The sequence below is a fragment of the Xenopus laevis genome, chromosome 9_10L, assembly GCF_017654675.1.
Source record: "Xenopus laevis strain J_2021 chromosome 9_10L, Xenopus_laevis_v10.1, whole genome shotgun sequence".
NCBI classification, from domain to species: domain Eukaryota; kingdom Metazoa; phylum Chordata; class Amphibia; order Anura; family Pipidae; genus Xenopus; species Xenopus laevis.
This window is the reverse complement of record NC_054387.1, coordinates 129,597,026-129,617,662: the sequence shown is the minus strand read 5'-3', so window position 1 is coordinate 129,617,662 and position 20,637 is coordinate 129,597,026. Positions and strand designations below refer to the sequence as shown.

The 20,637-nt window shown below is 39.5% G+C and overlaps 1 protein-coding gene across 1 annotated transcript in view; it reads right to left on the bottom strand.

Annotated features, from left to right (window-relative positions):
• Positions 1 to 4,068: 4,068 nt before the first annotated feature.
• Positions 4,069 to 20,637, bottom strand: part of LOC121398350 — a 31,261-nt gene continuing 14,692 nt past the window's right edge. Inside the window, exons 5-13 of the mRNA XM_041577538.1 lie at positions 20,173 to 20,259; positions 18,731 to 18,808; positions 15,042 to 15,112; positions 11,366 to 11,630; positions 9,765 to 9,974; positions 9,315 to 9,337; positions 7,647 to 7,908; positions 5,306 to 5,536; positions 4,069 to 5,139 (exon numbers count right to left, since the gene is read on the bottom strand). Of these exons, the coding sequence (XP_041433472.1) occupies positions 5,030 to 5,139; positions 5,306 to 5,536; positions 7,647 to 7,908; positions 9,315 to 9,337; positions 9,765 to 9,974; positions 11,366 to 11,630; positions 15,042 to 15,112; positions 18,731 to 18,808; positions 20,173 to 20,259 (1,337 nt within the window). The 3' untranslated portion in view covers positions 4,069 to 5,029. The remainder of the gene's footprint in view (positions 5,140 to 5,305; positions 5,537 to 7,646; positions 7,909 to 9,314; positions 9,338 to 9,764; positions 9,975 to 11,365; positions 11,631 to 15,041; positions 15,113 to 18,730; positions 18,809 to 20,172; positions 20,260 to 20,637) is intronic.

The following is a 20,637-nucleotide window of genomic DNA, read 5'->3' as shown; positions in this document are numbered from 1 at the left end:
GGGTAAATTATTGCACACAAAATAATGATTAACAAAATACCTTTATTTTTTTTAATGAATTGCTACTGATTAACCACTAAGGTACCAGCTACATAACTCAAACACTAATATTGACTTCTCTAACTAACACAAATGCACAGATCCCTTCTACAGGAATATTTCTTCTGAATACTTTAGGCACCTTTCAGCATTCAGTATTAACGCTTCAGAGTACTCGCTTATGGAATTCGTTGACAGTTTTTGTGCAGTCGGACGTGTTGGCATTTCGTACTTGGCTCACTGACTTCCATTAATCCTGAATTTCTGTAGGGCTCAGACTGCCAGATGAATTCAGCAGCACAAATGCTTCCCACCCACCATCCGCTGACTGTCAGATGTGGGAGTTAGGGGGCAGAATGGGGCAGGTAACAAGGAAGGGAATGGCCTTTGCACCCTTACACTGCAGTCTGTACCTCTCTTGTTCCCCAATGTCAATGATCCCCAACCAGTAGCTTGTGAGTAACATGTTGCTCTCCGACCCCTTGGATGTTGCTCTCAGTGGCATCAGAGCAGGTGCTTATTTTTGAATTCTAGGCTTGGAGGCAAGTTGAGTTGCATAAAAACCAGGTGTTCTGCCAAACAGAGACTCCTGTAGGTTGACAGTCAACATAGGGGCTACCAAATAGCCAATCACGGCCCTTATTCGGCACCCCAGGAACATTATTCATGCTTGTTTTGCATCCCAGCTCCTTTTGCATCTGAATGTGGCTCAGGGGTAAAAAAGGTTGGGCATCCCTGTCCTTTATCAATAGGTTAATGTGTGGGTAATATTGTATATCAGGAGAGGCAAGATTGAGGCAGTACTACCGACTATATAAAGAAGCGCAAAAATATATAAATCATTAAAATCAAAGGCAATAAAACATTATTTACACCCACAGACTAAACCTGGTGCAATATATCATTATTGGAGTCCATTAATGTGAAATGCCAGACAGGCACATATGTGATACAAAATAAATGTGTGTGACTTTCCAGCCAAGTGTGAGATACTATTTGGAAGACTCCCTTTCACCAGGGTCCATGTGAAGTCTCTGTTGTGGCAGTTAAATATGCTGCAACACTGAATATTTTTAGGAATACATCAGCCCTATTACACCCTATTTTCTATTCCTCTTTATTCTGTCTCCCCACCATCTCCACATCTCTAACCTATCACCGTAATATCTGTCTCCCTGCCCCAGAGAAAATCCTACCAGGAGCCAAGTAACCTGCCTGGAGTGTGGGAGGAAACCTGAGTGCCTGGAGGAAAACCCAAACAGACATGGGGAGAACATTCAAGCCCATCGCATATAGATCTCTGTCTGGAATAGAATACAGGGAAAGTGAGACAGAAAGAGGGGGAAAGTGAAAGGTGTGGGATGTACCCAGAAGGATTCATTTATAAACATGGGTCCATGTGTAGTTGCCCATAGCAACCAATCTATAGTTTAGTCAACTACCTGTTAAAAAAATAAAAGCATCTGATTGGTTGCTGTTCTATATTTTTAGTACTGTCCTACTTATTACCTGTAGTGGGCCAATTACTGTATATTTCATACAGTATTTAGATTCATGTTCAGTTAAATTGATGGTGTCACATAGTTAAGTTTATGGAGTCTCTGAGTGAACTGGGGGCCATAAAAAAACCATTAGAGGGGACACATTTGGATCATGGGCCTCCAGTTCGACAGCCCTGGTATATTAGTGTTTCCTTGAGTTTCTCATCTCTTAATCTACTTCCATCTGTTTATTCTCTTCTCCCTCAATGAGAAAGTTGGAATGCTGAAGGCCATTGTGTAGGCAAAAGAAGACGTTGGTTAAGTTAAGTGTTGGTTAAGTGAGTGTTGAGTGAATAGTAGAGGCCACTACTACCTAGATGTAACAGTAACCCTTGTATTCCTAATATCTCAAGGCCATAAGCTATCTAGGGGTGAGCAGCATGCCAAGGTCCAATAGCGCTAAGCAAATAAACAAATAGATATGCACAATTACTCACTTTAAGCATTTATTAGTGAACAAACACCACATCAATACATTATATATTGCCTGATGCATTAATCACCATTGGTTGCTTCATCGGAGGGGCACCCTTGATCAAGCACCCTTGTATTCCACCAAATTTTCTTCTGCATTTTGAGAAAATTGCAGCAAAAGATTTGAAACATGAACCAAACAAAGTGTATTTTCAATGTTAAAGCTATTTCTTGAGAGTTTTTAACCGGTCAAATTTGAAAACAAAAGCAAGGAAACAATGTGATTGCTGTTGCTGCCAAGTTCCTTTTTGGTTCAATTTTTTTTGTAAATATTTTAGCGCTTGGAACTAAATTATTGAGTTTAATTATGATTGAATTTCAAAAATTGGTTAATGAACAGAGAGATTTAAGTACATTAAAGGGGGATGTTCACCTTTAAACAAACTTTTAATATGATGTAGACAATTTGTGATTGATTTTTATTTATTTCTGGTTTTTGAGTTATTTAACTTTTATTCAGCAGCTCTCCAGTTTGACATTTCAACAATCTGGTTGCTAGACTTTTAGAGGTTTTTTTTGCTAGAAATTGTCAGAAAAACTAAATTTTTTTTAGGTTTTCACATTTTTTACTGCATCATTCACTGCTTTTTTCATTTGTACTTTTTAAATTGGTTATATATTAATACATTTCATTACATTTGTAGTTTTAGAGAAAGTAAGTTTAGTCGTGGTTTTAAAAACCTCTAAAACCACTAAAATGAGACTTTTGATAAATAAGCCACCTCAAGGATGTTCTTTTGCTGGCATCTATACTGTTTTATGGAAAAAAGTCCATCTAACCAAATTGTCCCCATATATTGCAGAAACTCACATTTCACATGCATAACTGATGACCTTTATGTGGGGGAGTGAAAATATTCCCTATATGTATCCGATACATTTTTATCATTTGTATATTTGTAACTGGCACTAATGTTGCCATTCCCTTAAAGGGGTACTCACCTTTAAATAAAACCAAATTACCATAGCAACCATACATTGACTTGAATAAGAGGCTGGTATTAGGAGAGGCCTGAATAGAAAACTGAGTAATAAAAAGTATCAATTATAATACATTTGAAAGCTGGAAAGAGTCAGAAGAAGAGACTTTATCCCTTTTTACTTTAATGGTCAGGCCACACAAGCAGATTCGGGGAGATTAGTCACCCCAGCGACAAATCTCCTATTCTTTGGGGCGACAATTTCCCCGAACTGCCTTCCCCCTGCCCTCCGCCGGCTACAATGAAAATCGGCTGGGGCAATGCACATGCGGTGCTTCATTTTCAGAAGTCGCCCCAAGTTTCCTTGTAAGGCAACTTCGAGCGACTTCGGAAACTGAAACTCAAGCTTTTAGTTTCCTTGTAAGTTGCCTTACAAGGAAATTTGGGGCGACTTCTGAAAACGAAGCGCCGCATGTGCATTGCCCCAGCCGATTTTCATCGCTGGGGTGTCTAATCTCCCAGAATCTGCTCGTGTGGCCAGACCCTAAAGGAGCCATCAGCCTAACTTCAATTAGAAATTACTATTATTAACCACATGTTCCTTCTTGTTCCTTAAAGGAAAACAATATGTTTAGAATGAATACTTAACCAAAAATGAATTTATATTATATGAATTATTTTATGATTACATTAATTTATATATTTATTATATACATATTCTAAGGTTGACCCCATCCTCAAAGGACAATTTTGGGCAACTTCGAAAAAACAAAGCTCTTTTTTCATCAGCAATTTACTTTATTGACAGTGGGAAAGTATTTTGGGGAGATCTGTCGCAATTTAATCTCCCTATATTACCATTTCTTTGCATTCGCCATTCCACTGAACACTTTTTTCTTTTCTTTCTTACTTCTCCATGGATAAATCTTTTTATAGAGACCTGCAATGTTCATGGGTATAGCCTTCCTATAAACAGGGTAGGAGAAGGCACGGAAATGGTTCACTAAGGGGAAGCAGGGCTTGACCTCAATGTTAAGAAATAGAACAATCTAATAAATACAAGTAACTAGAAAAAAATGGACATGTACAGTAACTGAGGTTGAGCTGCCATTTAATGTATTATACCATAGTCACAGCCAGCTTACTATAAATACATATACAATCACATTCAAACCATTTAAAGGAGCTTAAATTCATATGTGGGCAGACAGAATATCAAAATAGACGTCAATTAAATCCAGCTCCTTCCTCAGGTGTCACTCAACAGCCATGACCTAGAGCAAGGAAACACCATTATCTTTAGGCAAAATGTGCGAAATGCAACAGTTTTCCATGCACATAGTCAATATATTTATGGATTACGAACAGATTGTGACTCAACTGCCATAAGAAGCAGGTGTTAAAAGTTTGCAACATGAAATTGAAATTCACAGTGTTCTCACTCTCTGTATCTAATGAGGGATAAGCACCCTCCAATCATATAGCAAAATGTTTCATGAACATGATTATATTGCTTAATGTACATTTTCACTCATATTTTGATTAATATCCTTTGTTAAGGAAGGATTCCCATAAATGCTGAGGAAAATTGAAAATAGTCACTAGTAAAGCTTTTTTTTTCAGTTGGACAAAATTGTGAATCTGGAAATATTTTCAACTTCATCTTCATCATGTAGCTATATAGCATGTGGCAGTCTCTGTTTAAGGGGGAAGAAAGTTAAAATCGCATTCTCTAATACTTGGCAAATGTGCACATTTCAATACAGCCAACCAGTTCGTTTTCACCGGTCATCTGCAAGTGAAGAAAATGAAAGTGAATATTTGATTGGTTGATGAGACCAAGATAGAGAAAGGACAATATTTTTTGCCCCTCAACCACCCCAAAAAATATATTTATAGCAGAGTTTATCATGTCCTCCACAACTATTTCACTGACTGGGGGTCTTTATAATAGCAATGATCCCGTATTTTGCCAGGGCTAGGGGTTCTAGAGCTCTGCCTTCATCATATTTTTATTTTGCTGATGCAACTGAAACCATGAAGAAGCCATGAGTCTTATTCTGTCTCATTTACTTCATTTGTCTCCAATGGGAGTATATTTGAAGTTTCCTCTTGTCTGTGGACATTTGTGGTATCTGCTGCTCCACTCATCATGGTAGCTTTTGCTAGAAAATAAAAAAATAGAAAAAAATGTTAAGGATGGCCAAAGCTTGGTCATCATTTACTTGTAACACTTGGCCTGTGTGAAACCACTGGAGGCGCAGAAGAATCTTACTGAAAGCATTTCTAATGAGGTCACTGGCAAGTAGTCACATTTACAAACAGCCTTACCCTCTCCTAGAATCTCTTTCAAGGCATCAAGTTTTTTCTTTACATTAATTTCATCTTCTTCTATCTGCTGTGTAACAAGTCTCTCGTAGTTAGGATCTGTCTCCTTTTGGGTTAAAAGGATCACATTTTTGGCTTGGTGCCCAATGCTGGGTTGGCTCAGCAAGATCCTCTCTTTCTCCTCATTGCTGCTGTTATCAAGATCACCTACCACAACAATCACATTGTCCTTCCCTACAGACATAAACAAAAACATATTCCTTGTATCTAGGTGGGCTTTGTCTTTACTAATCCATTAATAAGCAAGAGCCCAGTGGGTGAATCCCATAACAAGTCATTGAAAAAAAATTTGTCTCCTCTTAATAGATTGAATTATACCATGTACAGTATGTCACACATTCGGTTGAAATAATGAGTGTTTGGGAGCCAATGAAAGTTTATGAGGTGTCCCTAACATCGAGGGGCTTTGCCTACACTACTTATTTTTACCAAATGACACATTCATTCATAGATACTTTGGAAGCAATTCTATTTCAATATATTACAGATTTTTAATCATGTATCTTTTCCTTTAGGCATTTAAATTAGTGCTGGGTTACACAACCTGCAGCAAAGTAAGTAAGTGTCCTCAGCATTAAGCTTTTCCCCTGAAGAAAAACTCTATATTGCCTACAAGAGTTGATGGCTATGGTAGGATGTATACGACTGTCCATTAAGCTCTAAGATGGAGCTTAGGGCAATATTCTTGATACTTCTTAAAATGCTCATTGAAGTTGTCAACGAAGTGGATCTTTGAATGTTTTGACCACCCAAGAGGAGCCAATCAGGCTGATCCAATCGTTCACCCTCGTTTTCATTGGCTTTTACATACAGTACTGTGGCTTTAAAGTGGCAATGTTTGGTCCATTTCAGTGCTGGTTTTTGACACCTTTATAAATATGCTGTCAGAAAAGGCTTTGGTTACAGTTTACCGACAGCTTAAATCCAGAATACCATTGCAGGGCCGGATTTCAAAATGCCTGTGTCCCCTGCCCCCCCCCTCGTACCTGACTCCGCCGGGCTCGAAACCTTCCCCTACTGCTCATTCTCTCACATCAACCTGCTTTCCACACCTGCTCTGCTACTTTGCAAACTCTTTCTCTGCCAGCTCTTCTACGTCAGCAGGGGACATGCTGCACCCTGAGGCCCAGGCCTTTGTAGCCTTCCTAGAAATCTAGCCCTGCATATATCAATAATATAGGCACCCAATATAAAGGAACAACAACCCCTGGGGCCCACTGCCAATAGTCCAAGAACTTGAATATAGCCAAGGCAGATTTATATAATTTTTTAATAGGGGAATTATGCCTTCCTGCCATTGTGCCCTAGGCACTTGCTTTTTGTGCCTACCCCTAGTTCCAGCCAGGTCACACCAATAATGCATAGACATCAGAAACTTTAACTCAGTGTAGAATCTGATTTGCGACATGCACAAACCAAGCATGGGCAGCCACTTTCTCACCATATAATTGTGTAGGAGATCAGACAAGTCCTTCCCTTGTTTTTCTGTCTGTGACTTAACCAGCCCAGTTACAGGGTGGAGAGCCATCCCATTGGCTGGGTGCCCCAGTGCATCCCAAGGATTAGGAGGACCCAGGGGAGTGCCTGACTTTGGAGCCAAATGTACAGGGTTACAGACAGAGCTTATAATGGAACCCGGTGGCAACAGACAGCCAGAGAGATCCAGATATGTGGAGAGTGACAGTGCTGCTGTTTGAAAAAACTAACTAGGAGGAACTTGGAAAGGGCTGTGTTGTGCTCTGCTTTGAGTAAGCATTTGAGCTTCAGGGAGAGCCAGTGTCTATCTCCTGCCTGTGGATACTTTGGGCATTGTGTGTTTCCCCAGGGTGAGGACAGGTCTTGCTCATGTACCTGCCGTGTGGGATTGGCTACTAACTCCAAAGGTAGCACTTCCTGGGGACATTAGAGCTCTTGGGGAAGGGACATTGAACTGACCTGAGTTATTCTGCATTGATCCACCCAGTGTGGGACTGTGGCATTGAGAGACTGTACCAGGGGTTGATTGTTACAGAGGTTCCCCAGGGCAAAGTTATTTTGTGTGATTTGCTTTAACAATTATTGCATACAGCTTTACATAAAGTTTATATTTTTATTACTGCAACTGTGTGATTTATTTTTCCTAGAGGTGTGCTCCTCAGTGCCTACTAGGTGGAGGCACTGCGCTGTAATCCCAGTTCCCAGTATCTTTCATAAGCAAAGAGAACTTTAGGGTCCTAAATTGCAAGGGGTTATTTACTATTTAAAGAGTCAGTAACCAAAGTGGGGTTACAACTGTGTTCCATACCCAGTGCAGAGGCCAGATATTTAATTTCTTCATCATAGAGAGAGTCAGTGACATCAGTGATGTTTATCCTCCCTCTTTTCTTGGTGTGATAAAGGATAACGAATGTGCAATGAGAAACATCATCCCAGAACTTGTGTCGCCCATTGTTAGAGATGTAAATGTATCTGACATCGGCCTGACATGAGTTTTTCAGAAGCTGGGCCAGCCACTCAAAATCACTTTCTGAAGACCGTGAAGCGATTCCAACAGTATGTTTCTTTGGCTAGAAAAAAAATGTTGTGCATTTAAAACAGAAAAGAGACAAGGCACAACCAAATGCATTATTGCCACAGGAAGCAAACTGCAAAAAAGGCTTTCTCTTTGCACCCTCCACTCACTGAGCACCAAGAGGCACATCCCAATTATAGCCTGCATTTACCAACATTGTATTCATAAGGGGTGGGCAACCACCATTCTGGCTCCTACTCACCCTGGCCAGGGACAAATACATATGGCTCTGTAAGTATCGCATTCTGCTTGGCAGCCAATATATACAGAGCTGCTCCTTGCACCTTGCCTTGCACCTAAATTCCCTCATGTGCTCAAGTTTTGCACCTTTTATTTCTTTAGCACTTGTGGTCACAATAACTCACAATAATGCATGTTCTTAAATGTTACATTCAGGACAATGACCTGTTGATGTAAATAACTGCATAGTTACTGCACACTAGAGGCAGAAAGAATCACTCCTCTACTAACTTCTCTTGATGACGCAACTGTTGCTTTAGGTTCATAGGTCCACTGTCAAGGAGCGTAGGGTACAGTATTATGCATGGAGCTTGGACCAAGTAAATAATTCTTTGCATCAAGTGAACATGTGGACCTAACTGTATAATTGTGTAATGACTGGAATCTTTTAGTCATTTTTCCAGGTGTTTTGAAGAACCTTAATGTATTACATTGGCAAGAAGCCATTGGGCTCTTTTAGCTACATCTTAATCAACACAAACTGCTATATTTGTTCATAAAGATCATTGTCTTCATTGACTTGTAGTTATCAGTGATTATTTAAGTCATGAGGTGGCATCTGTTATTTTAGAGGCCCCAAACTATTAGGCTGAAGCTTTTTCAGGAACCCACGACATTGAACAGGTAGGATGCTGCAAAAGTAGTCATGTAAGCCCACCCTGAATAGTATTATTCAATACTTAATATATGAATAATCTTCGAACTTGAGAAGTTTAACTGACACAAAGTGTTTATCTTCTTGAAAATGTTGACAAAATGTTGGACCTCAGACTAAAAAAAGTCTGGAAAAAACTGCTCTGTATATAGTTAAGGAGGTATATGTTCTAAGCCTCTTGTGTGGAACCTGACCCCAATAGATTACCTCTACCTTACTCACCCTCCCTAGACAGTCTTGAGAGCCAGAAGGTACCCTAAAGAAGTGTGGGTATCAGTGCTAAAATAAAAGACAGTAACATGAATGGTCATATGCCCACCAGATAAATAATGTCCTCAAAGACCCTAAGCACTACTTCTGTAAGCTACATTGCTGCAAGAGCCCCTTCTGAGTCAAGTTATCAGTTAATTGGGGCATGGACAACTATTACTTCTACTCTGCATGCATTTAGGTATTTTATTCTTCAGATAATTCAAGTTTATCAAGGCAAATAAATTATCTCTTACCGAAGAACCGTAACTTTCATATCCTAGAAGAAAAGAAAGGTTATTAACATTAGAGATTTTGTTCACAATCAATGAGCAATGGTTGGGGGACCCAACATGAAAGTCTTTTAGGGGATGACAATGAGGATGGAGGTACACCTACACTGTACTGTGTAGCTAAAAGCTCTTAACAACTTTCATAATGGGTAGATAATAAATTATTAAAATTGGTAAAAATATTTATTATTGTTGATTTTGTATTGAATATATTGACCTCTTAGTATCCACTTCAAAATATGTCTCCCAAATGTTATTGTACAATAACAAGCTTCTTTCCTGCCTGTCTGTATTATGACCATACAGGGGGCTACTGTCCAAGAACTACCAACATCCTATGCTCAGGGCTGTATGAAACTATAGTTGGGATTTCTAATATGAATATCTGTCACCAATGTATGCATATTTTGGTACCTCTGCAAGCAGTAGATAATGCCGCCTTTATCTGGTCCAATTTCTTCCATGGATATAAACCAATGAGGTTTTCATATTGCTCGATTTCTCCTCTTGTGAAGAGCAGTTGGTTATACTCTTTTCCAATTTTCTCGTGCAACTTGTTCTTCATCTCGTCTTCATGTTTTTTGTTTTTAAGATGACCCAAAGCAATCATCATGTTTGTCTTCTCTGTGGTATAAAAATAATAATACAGAGTATGAGAAAAGTAATATACAAGCATCTGGAATGAAGAGAATATGATTACATCTTCTAACATGGTGCAGAGATATTTATTATCTGTATTCATAAGAAGTTTGCATTACAATTGTATTTACAGATTGAAGATAGTATGGTTCAATAAAGGCATTGTTTTTGCACCTCAGTTGTTTGGAGAATTGTTGCTAGTTTCTACATTCTGCTTTGGAGTGCAGAGACCAATAACTATCCAACATGACAGCAAAGCTGTCTGTTCTTGGCCTTATTCAGGGGAGCAGGTCTCTCCATTCAGTGCCAACAATAAGAAGCCCATTTATCAAAGGTCAGATTTTAGTGGTTTTAGAGGTTTTTGAAACCACCATTAAACACTATTTCTCTAAAACCATGAATGCCATGAAAGTTATTAGAAGAAAACGATACCACAAAAAAGAATACTTAAGCAACAGATAGTTAATATAATATTACGTGGCATATTAAAGAATCTTACCAAACTGGTCAATATATTTAAGTTAATACTGACTTCTACAGGATCTTGACAACCTTTACTTTGCAATTTTTTTGTGTTTTTCATGAGTTTACACATTATAAATCTTGAATGTGAGAACCACTTTGTTCCTACAATGCTGAGACTGAGAATAGCAATGTTATGATGCATATGACATTGCTATGACAAAGGTGTTGCTTAGAGAAGAACTTGAGCGAGGAAGCACCAGCTAGATTTAATGATACAACCAGTGGGTATGGATGATATTTCCAACACTCAAGGATATATTTTTTGCCTATAGTAGTGACACAATGGTGATTAATTATGGGACTGTGAACCGGGAAGGATGGGATATAAAAAGGACCATAATTCTATAATTTGGAGAGACCTGAATTCTCATTAAGGAAGGCTGTTCATAGGCCAGAAGAAGCCCTCAACTTCTCCAGATCGAGTTGGCATCATATTAGTCTGTTATGAAGTCCTCTGTCAGCTTGGCCATTCTATACTGTATATTGGCTAAAATTTGGCAGATATCTATCAAGCAGGTTACAAAAAGAGAAGTGAATCAGCGCCTTGATCCACAGCACTCCCAAAGGGTCTTTCTAAGTCCATATCACAATCTGACCATTAGGCTGGGGGCCAAGATCCTGAGTTGGTCCAGTGCACTTGTGTCCAAATGAAGTAAAGATCTCCTTGTATAGTGAATCTTACAGCATATGCCCAGGTTGAGAAGAAGCTTGCCCATATTCCCTATACTATTTATGTTGTAGAGGTTTACTGCTACCCAATAGAAATGTCTTTCACCCATTTCACCCTCAACTTTCTCCCATTCCACATTTCTGTACTGAAGATCAGAAACTAGTTATGGATGAACTTTTACCAAGTTTGGAAGTTGTCTGTCTCACGGTGCTGGCAATCATAGAATCAGTCATTTTGGATCCAAATGTGCCTCGGTGGTAAAAAAGTATATAGGAACACTCTGTGAGTTTCTTTTTAAGTCCTTCTATATCTTCAGAGTAGCAGATAACTTGCACATTATCTATGTGGCCTTTAAAGATTGGCGATTGCAACCAGTATTTCAACCATTTGCACTCGTCCTTCTCCGAATAGGTCAGTATCCCAACAGTGAAGGATTGTCTGAAAAGCTGAACAAAGGCAAAGCAGATGTTACAAAACAAAAAGCAGTCATATGGGAAATAATAAACAAATGTTAAATATATTTTAAATGATAACATTTCTTTTGTTCGGTGGATATGGGTTGAATGTAATTGAGGATATATATATATATATATATATATATATATATATATATATATATATATATATATATATATATATATATAAATGTTCAGTGTCAATGCAATAAACTGTAATGTTGGGGTTAACTTACCCAAACAAGCAGGGGATCCAGGTGCACAAACCCTAAACCTTCAGCTCAGGAAGGCAATATAGCAGATAATAAATAGTGATAGGCTGGCACAAAACGGATCACACTCCAAAAATAGATGTAGTAAAAAAGTATTTTTATTAGAGCAAAAACATCACAACAAAGGCCTTACGTGTTTTGTGCCATAGGGGCACTTAGTCATAGGCTAAATGAACAATTATTATATTTAAATGAAAAAGAACCAATCAGTTGCATGTATCTAACTGCCAGTCCAAATTGGAGGCGGTAATTGGAGATAGGCCAATGGTAAGGATTCATTCCACAGTATGATTAAAGCTTATGGTTACAAATTGAATGTCTATCAAAAACTTTATACATAAAAATACAGTTACATAGTTAAAAATGGAAGTTTTTGCAGCTCGTTAAAGCAGTCAAATAGCAGCATTGTATTTTGATTTAAATAACATAAAACAAAGTTCAAATGTTCAGTTTACATAGGGTGACTATACACTTTCAAAGATTTTCATTTTTACACAAAACAGGAAACGTTATATTCCAAGTTCATGCCAAATTGAATGTAACTGCTTCAAAACAAAAAACAGAAAAAACTAGAAGAAAGATTTCACCTTTAATCTCTTGAAGACCTCAACTGGCTTAGTAAGGAACTTTATGGAATAATTAATAAAAGGTGTTAATATTGTAGATAAGAATATCTCACCCTGCTTGGCCTGGTATCTCACATAACCATTCCTATGTGGTATCTGGCTATTCATCCGTCTTCAACATTGTTGTTCTCAAACTTTTATTATATTTGAAAGTATCTTTATACCCTGCCAGAGCGGATCCTGTTACACATTATGACAGACATGTCTGTGCATCAGTACAAACTAGATATAGTCATGGCAGAATGTAGCTACGGGCAGCAAGACTATGCTCTATTATGGCACACCAGTTTATGCTGAGTTTATTTGTCTTTATATAGAATAAGTATACAACTGATTACATATTTTAACAGCTCTTCTAACATTTAACCAATGTAATTTGCAAGGAATTGTTGGGACAAGTATATTTAAATCCTCTACTAGTTAAGGAAGTCCCATTAACAGTTACCTATGCACTTGGGAAGATGTTTCCTCAATTGGCCCAAGGAGGTTACAACCATTTCCAGTTCTATGGTTAATAAAATAGGTTCCCATCTCCTATGGCTTCCACCTAATAACCAGAGTGGATGCTGCTGGGGAATCTGGTACATAAGTTCCCAACAAAGACGAATGCCCTAACTGAAATGAGCCATTAGTGTAAATTGGAGAACAGTCTGCCAACTGTACAAGTATGCTCTAGAAGTGTAATACAGAATTTTGGATATTTCACAGTTAAGGTGGCCATACAATATTAGATCTGCTTGTTTGGTGAGGTCGCCCAATGATCGGATCATAACCCAATATGCCCACTAACGACTGGGCGATACCGGATGAATCCAAACGTACGACCCTGGGGCCTAATGATCGGATTACAATGCTGAGAATGGGCGCCGATGGGTCGAAGGAAGGCATCAACCAGCGGAAGCTTGCCCAATTTTTGCCCTGATATCGATCGGGAGGACCCGTCGGGAGCAGATAAGCTACCGAATCGGTCTAAAGGATCGATATCGGCAGCTTTAATCTGCCCATGTATGGCCACCTTAAGCCTCATACACACAATGGGTTAACAGATATCTGCCTTTCCATCAATGGCAACTGTGAAGGTGCAAACCTGGGCAACAGCCACCCTGCCATAAAACAATCCTCGCAGCTACTGTAATGTCCATATCAAAGATATGTGTGGTGTGAGCAGGGATAGCAAGAGTTCCCAAGTAATGGAGACTCTGTTGGATCAACAAAGGGGCATTGGATGTTGGGATTTCATCCACAGTGCCTCCTAACTTGATTTCACTCCCTTCTCTACCTAAGCAGAGATGAATCATCTCCAAAAACAGCTAAGATTGACCTGACTGGCTGGGACTGTCTTTTGGGTGTGGCTATCCTGGGAGAAGGGTAGTATGCTTGATTGAATGGTCTTCCTTATGTGTATATAAAGAGCAGTATACAAACGTTGTTAGTTAGGCACTTTCCACTCCCCTCCATTGCACCTTTCCCTAGCCCTTTCTTCCTTCCTCCATCTTAGTTAGTTCCCTTTTTATTGTATATCTTTTAATTCATTTGTAAATAAATACCACTTATTTAAAGATCAGGCTGTTTCAAGTCATTAGACTGGCACCCCAAAATAGAGCAGATCCAACAAGGAGTGCAAGCTAGACATAACTGCTAGGAAGAGCAGCACTGAGCTCTAACATAGGGACTCAGGCTAATATTTGTCTCTGAGGCTTTCACTGGAGGGGGCCCCAGACTACTAGCAGGTACTCTAATAGGTGAACTGGAACTTACCACCATGAACATTATTAATTAAATCTACCTAACTGTACAACATGAGTAGTCACCATTCAGTGAGGGTCCTCCATCACCATGTATCAGTTACCCAAGTATTCATAAATTAAAGGGTAGTTTAACTCTGATACATTATTAGGCTAGACATTATGTAACTTAGTCCAGAGCTTCTAGAAGCAGATGTACATCAGCACTCTGATTGAGAAGATCATGCATCGAACTTTGTCTACCAATAGATTTATGTTTTAGGTTTTTTTATCTTGGTCAGCCATTTCCTTGTCATTGGCATTGCGCATGCAATGCGTCCACTGGGCCAGTTAGCACCCGGGCAGTTACCCATGGCAACCAATCAGATGTTTGCTTTCACTGTTCCACTTGAAGTTGTTGAAGAAAAGCCAATCACTGATTTTTTGTCATGAGTTACTGTCCAGGTACAAATATTGACAAGTATTTATAAATGAGCCCAGTTTTGCCTTCCTGGTGAGGCCGCCAGCAGGAAAAAGGATTCCATGAGAATAAAGAGATTTAGCATTTTATCTTCATGACTCAGGACTTGGCTATTGGCTGGTTGGTGTTTGTTTTGAGAAGGTTCTTGTTGTTACACTGATTGCACAAAAAATATAATTTCTACTCATTTATGCACCTTTAGATGTCCTTTATACTGCCCAGTATCAGAGACACACTAAAAGATAACATTATGCCGTTAGATCCAAAGCAGACACTACTAAAGTATGTAAAATTCTTACCCAAGATGTAGTATAGTTAGACAGAGTTAAGAATATCCATTCGATCCACTCCTCAAAAGAAATTAGTTTTTCTGTAACAGTAAAAGTAAAAGCACTTAACTGATTTTACACAATTAAAACATTTTCAGGTCGTAATACTAATCTATGTAAAGGAGAAGGAAACTCGTCTTCCACTTGGGGATGCCAAATGTATTGACTTAACTGAAACCAGGGGCCGGTGCTCCTATCAGCAGAAAACTGCACTGGCCCGGGGTTATTCCAGTGAGCACCACTGAGCGATCTTCTTCCAGCTTCTTATTTCGGCTGCGCATACACAGTAGAACTAAAAGCCAAACTTTAACTTGAAAACTGGCTATTGAAATTTGAAGAAAGAAGAAGCCGGAAGAAGATCACTCTGTGATGCTCACTGGTATAACCCTGGGCCGGTGCAGTTTTCTGCTGATAGGAGCACTTGTCCGGACTTAAGTAAAGGTAAGTAAAGACAATCACTTGGGGGTGCCTAACATTTGGCACCCCCAAGTGGAAGAAGATTTCCTTCTCCTTTAAGGTAATAGTTATTGAAAATTAGAATTTTTGTGCTGGAGAAATTATTGCGTGTTTTTGCTTGAACCTTCTGAAACCTGAACACATACAATAACATTTTATTGCATTCTTAAGTAAATCAAAAGTCAATTCTAAAGTAAATGGAGTGAGTGGGGCCTGGGAGAGGGAAATGGAGGTGGAAGCAGAGGAGAAGGGGAGAACAGGGAATATGGATAGTGGCAATAGAGTATATGGATAGTGGGTAAAGGATGTACGAGTCTTTGCTGGTGGTGAGAAGAGGACAACCAACATCACACCTTTGTATCAGGATCATCAGCAGCAGGGTAGGTTCAGTTAGGGGCATCAGGTTTGTTTTGTCACAGCTGGCAGTGTAATGCTGGCCCCAGTTTTAAGCTCAAGCGTGACTTTGGAGCCAAATGTACAGGGTCTCCCAGAGAGCTGAACAGAGCCAGCATGAGTAGCTGTAAGACTGTCAAGTACAGAGAAGCTGTTTAATCTGTGGAGGTACAGATTGAGCCCAGGCTGTCCCCTGCCAACCTGCTAGAAACTCAGGAGGAGAAAGGTGCCACTGGTGAGATTTATCCTGCTGCAGAGCTGCCTATAATCTCCAGTGTGATTGCCTCTGAGAGCATCCCGGTGAGTGAGCCACTCAAGGGAGGATACTGGCACGGATACAAGTGTGGGGCCCCAAAGTGAAGACAAGTCTTGTGTTTTTACCTGCTACGTGGGAGCTGCTGCTAAATTCCAAAGGGAGAGGTACTTTTGGGAAATGGTAGCGCTACCTGGGGAATAAGAGCTCTGGGGAAGGGACATTTCATTTTAACTGTGTTGTTATTAACCCCTTCCAGAGGATTGTGATCTCATGAAACTGGTGTAGAGGCTGCCAGCATTGGTCTCAAAGGGAAAAAAAATGTTCTGTCAGTAATGATGTTACATGTTTGACAAAATGGCGGTTAAGAAGGGTTGCTTAACTATGAAAAATAAGTGTCATCTTATCTTTTATAGTAGATGCTATACTATAGCCTGGATAATGAAGCAGAGCCAGGGCTTTACTTTGTACATTTTCACTTTCTCCTTTGTAAGAAAAAAGAGTGAGAAATAATACTTTTTAAATTATTTTCCCTACAATATCAACATATGTAGATACTCCAATGAAGTAAAGGTAACACTCAACAGGTCATCCGTACAGAGGAAGTCATTTGATTACAGTGGGCAAAATGCAAAGTGTGGAAACTCACAATTTGCTGTTTGTTATTAACAATGCAGGTTTCCATTCCCACCCACAGAATTCCAGGAATGTACAGAGATAGATGTAAAACAGCATTAAAGGAGCTGTAAAATAGCAAGCTTACTGGATATACAGGTATGGGACCTGTTATTCAGAATGCTCGGGACCTGGGGCTTTCCAGATATTGGATCTTTCTCTAATTTGGCTCTTAATACACTTAAACATTAAATGAACCCAATAAGCTGGTTTTGCCTCCAATAAGGATTAATTATATCTTAGTTGGGATCAAGTACAAGAGAAAAAGGAAATTGTTTTTAAAAATTTTGATTGTTTGGATAAAATGGAGTCTTTAAGGGACGGCCTTTCTTTAATCAAGAGCTTTCTAGATAATGGGTTTCCAGATAACGGATCCCATAGGGTGACTAATCTCCCCAACCTGCCTCCCGCCAGCTAAAATGTAAATCGCAGACGAGATGGCACTCGGAGCGATTGGTTTTCCAAAGTCGCCTCAAGCTGCCTCACGAGGAAACTTTGGGCGACTTTGGAAAACGAATCGCTCTGAGTGCCACCCCGCCGGCGATTTACATTTTAGCCGGCAGGAAGGCAAATTACACTCATTGTGGACCCTAAATGAAGCTGACAGTTGTGTTATCAGTTTGTAGGATTGAAAAGGAAAATTGTGTTCCAGTGCATTAAGCATAAATTTGACACCGGATATCGACTGCTAAGTGTTTTAGGAGAATTAAAGATGTAGTTGGAAATTAGAAACTTTTCTAAAATCTTTCCTAAGCAGAAGAACAGAGCAGCCTCTTTCTTTCTCCTGACAACTTTCTTGACTACTTGGTGGTCAGACTGGTGGGAAACTGACCAGCAGGTGGCGCTGTTGTAACAAAATTCATTCATATTAACAGTACATGTATCCTTTAATATCTTGGAAGTAAAAACTAATAAATAATGAAAATGCATTGCAAAAGTGCTTAGAATAGCCCCCTCATTAATTTTACATTCACTTATTTTTAAGGTTTTCATATCCTTTAAGACTGCTCCCTCCATTTCCCTCCCAACCACTTAGTTAAGTGGTTGGGAGGGAAATGGAGGTGGAAGCAGAGGAGAAGGGGAGAACAGGGAATATGGATAGTGGCAATTGAGTATATGGATAGTGGGTAAAGGATGTACGAGTCTTTGCTAGTGGTGAGAAGAGGACAACCAACATCACACCTTTGTATCAGGATCATCAGCAGCAGGGTAGGTTCAGTTAGGGGCATCAGGTTTGTTTTGTCACAGCTGGCAGTGTAATGCTGGCCCCAGTTTTAAGCTCAAGCGTGACTTTGGAGCCAAATGTACAGGGTCTCCCAGAGAGCTGAACAGAGCCAGCATGAGTAGCTGTAAGACTGTCAAGTACAGAGAAGCTGTTTAATCTGTGGAGGTACAGATTGAGCCCAGGCTGTCCCCTGCCAACCTGCTAGAAACTCAGGAGGAGAAAGGTGCCACTGGTGAGATTTATCCTGCTGCAGAGCTGCCTATAATCTCCAGTGTGATTGCCTCTGAGAGCATCCCGGTGAGTGAGCCACTCAAGGGAGGATACTGGCACGGATACAAGTGTGGGGCCCCAAAGTGAAGACAAGTCTTGTGTTTTTACCTGCTACGTGGGAGCTGCTGCTAAATTCCAAAGGGAGAGGTACTTTTGGGAAATGGTAGCGCTACCTGGGGAATAAGAGCTCTGGGGAAGGGACATTTCATTTTAACTGTGTTGTTATTAACCCCTTCCAGAGGATTGTGATCTCATGAAACTGGTGTAGAGGCTTCCAGCATTGGTCTCAAAGGGAAAAAAAATGTTCTGTCAGTAATGATGTTACATGTTTGACAAAATGGCGGTTAAAAAGGGTTGCTGAACTATGAAAAATAAGTGTCATCTTACCTTTTATAGTAGATGCTTTACTATAGCCTGGATAATGACGCAGAGCCAAGGCTTCACTTTGTACATTTTCACTTTCTCCTTTGTAAGAAAAAAGAGTGAGAAATAATACTTTTTAAATTATTTTCCCTACAATATCAACATATGTAGATACTCCAATGAGGTAAAGGTAACACTCAACAGGTCATCCGTACAGAGGAAGTCATTTGATTACAGTGGGCAAAATGCAAAGTGTGGAAACTCACAATTTGCTGTTTGTTATTAACAATGCAGGTTTCCATTCCCACCCACAGAATTCCAGGAATGTACAGAGATAGATGTAAAACAGCATTAAAGGAGCTGTAAAATAGCAAGCCTACTGGATATACAGGTATGGGACCTGTTATTCAGAATGCTCGGGACCTGGGGCTTTCCAGATATTGGATCTTTCTCTAATTTGGCTCTTAATACACTTAAACATTAAATGAACCCAATAAGCTGGTTTTGCCTCCAATAAGGATTAATTATATCTTAGTTGGGATCAAGTACAAGAGAAAAAGGAAATTGTTTTTAAAAATTTTGATTGTTTGGATAAAATGGAGTCTTTAAGGGACGGCCTTTCTTTAATCAAGAGCTTTCTAGATAATGGGTTTCCAGATAACGGATCCCATAGGGTGACTAATCTCCCCAACCTGCCTCCCGCCAGCTAAAATGTAAATCGCAGACGAGATGGCACTCGGAGCGATTGGTTTTCCAAAGTCGCCTCAAGCTGCCTCACGAGGAAACTTTGGGCGACTTTGGAAAACGAATCGCTCTGAGTGCCACCCCGCCGGCGATTTACATTTTAGCCGGCAGGAAGGCAAATTACACTCATTGTGGACCCTAAATGAAGCTGACAGTTGTGTTATCAGTTTGTAGCATTGAAAAGGAAAATTGTGTTCCGGTGCATTAAGCATAAATTTGACACTGGATATCGACTGCTAAGTGTTTTAGGAGAATTAAAGATGTAGTTGGAAATTAGAAACTTTTCTAAAATCTTTCCTAAGCAGAAGAACATCAGAGCAGCCTCTTTCCTTGACTACTTGGTGGTCAGACTGGTGGGAAAATGACCAGCAGGTGGCGCTGTTGTAACAAAATTCATTCCTATTAACAGTACATGTATCCTTTAATATCTTGGAAGTAAAAACGAATAAATAATGAAAATGCATTGCAAAAGTGCTTAGAATAGCCCCCCCATTAATGTTACATTCACTTATTTTTAAGGTTTTCATATCCTTTAAGACTGCTCCCTACATTAAATTGTTTGTGGGGGGGGGGTGGCACCACAGTGTTTCTCTATTGGAGCATCACTATGTTGTTTCTGTCTGATTAAGTAATCTATGCAGTATAAAAATAATGCACCCATCAATTGTGATCTCTGTATCTGGCATGCAGTGCAACACTAATTACCTGAGAGAGAATCCTACCTGGATTGTGGACTATTTCATAGGGTTCACCATCTATACCACACTCGGGGGTTGTGGTTATTGAAGTGTCACATGGTTCTTCATTTTCTGTAGCAACAAAAATTAATTTACAAGGTAAATGCATGTATGGTTTATGGAGTTTCTCTATCTATGACTAGCAACCAATCAGATGTTTGTTAATAAACAGGTAGCCAGGAAGTGCTAGCTGCTGATTGGCTGCTGTTGATTGCTAGGCCTAGAGCAAGTATGTCTTTTATCGTTACTCCATGAACATTAGTTTAACATGAAAATGGACAAAGTCTACACTTTACTAAATATTAATATTAAAGTTAATGAAATAAAAAAAAAATCTTATGTTTTGTTATTTATTGAGCTAAACAGAGAAACTGAAGCGCCTCCATGTTTGGTCCTTGTGAGGTAGATTATTCGATTCCTAGTGCTCAGACAATCCTCCTGCATAATGGA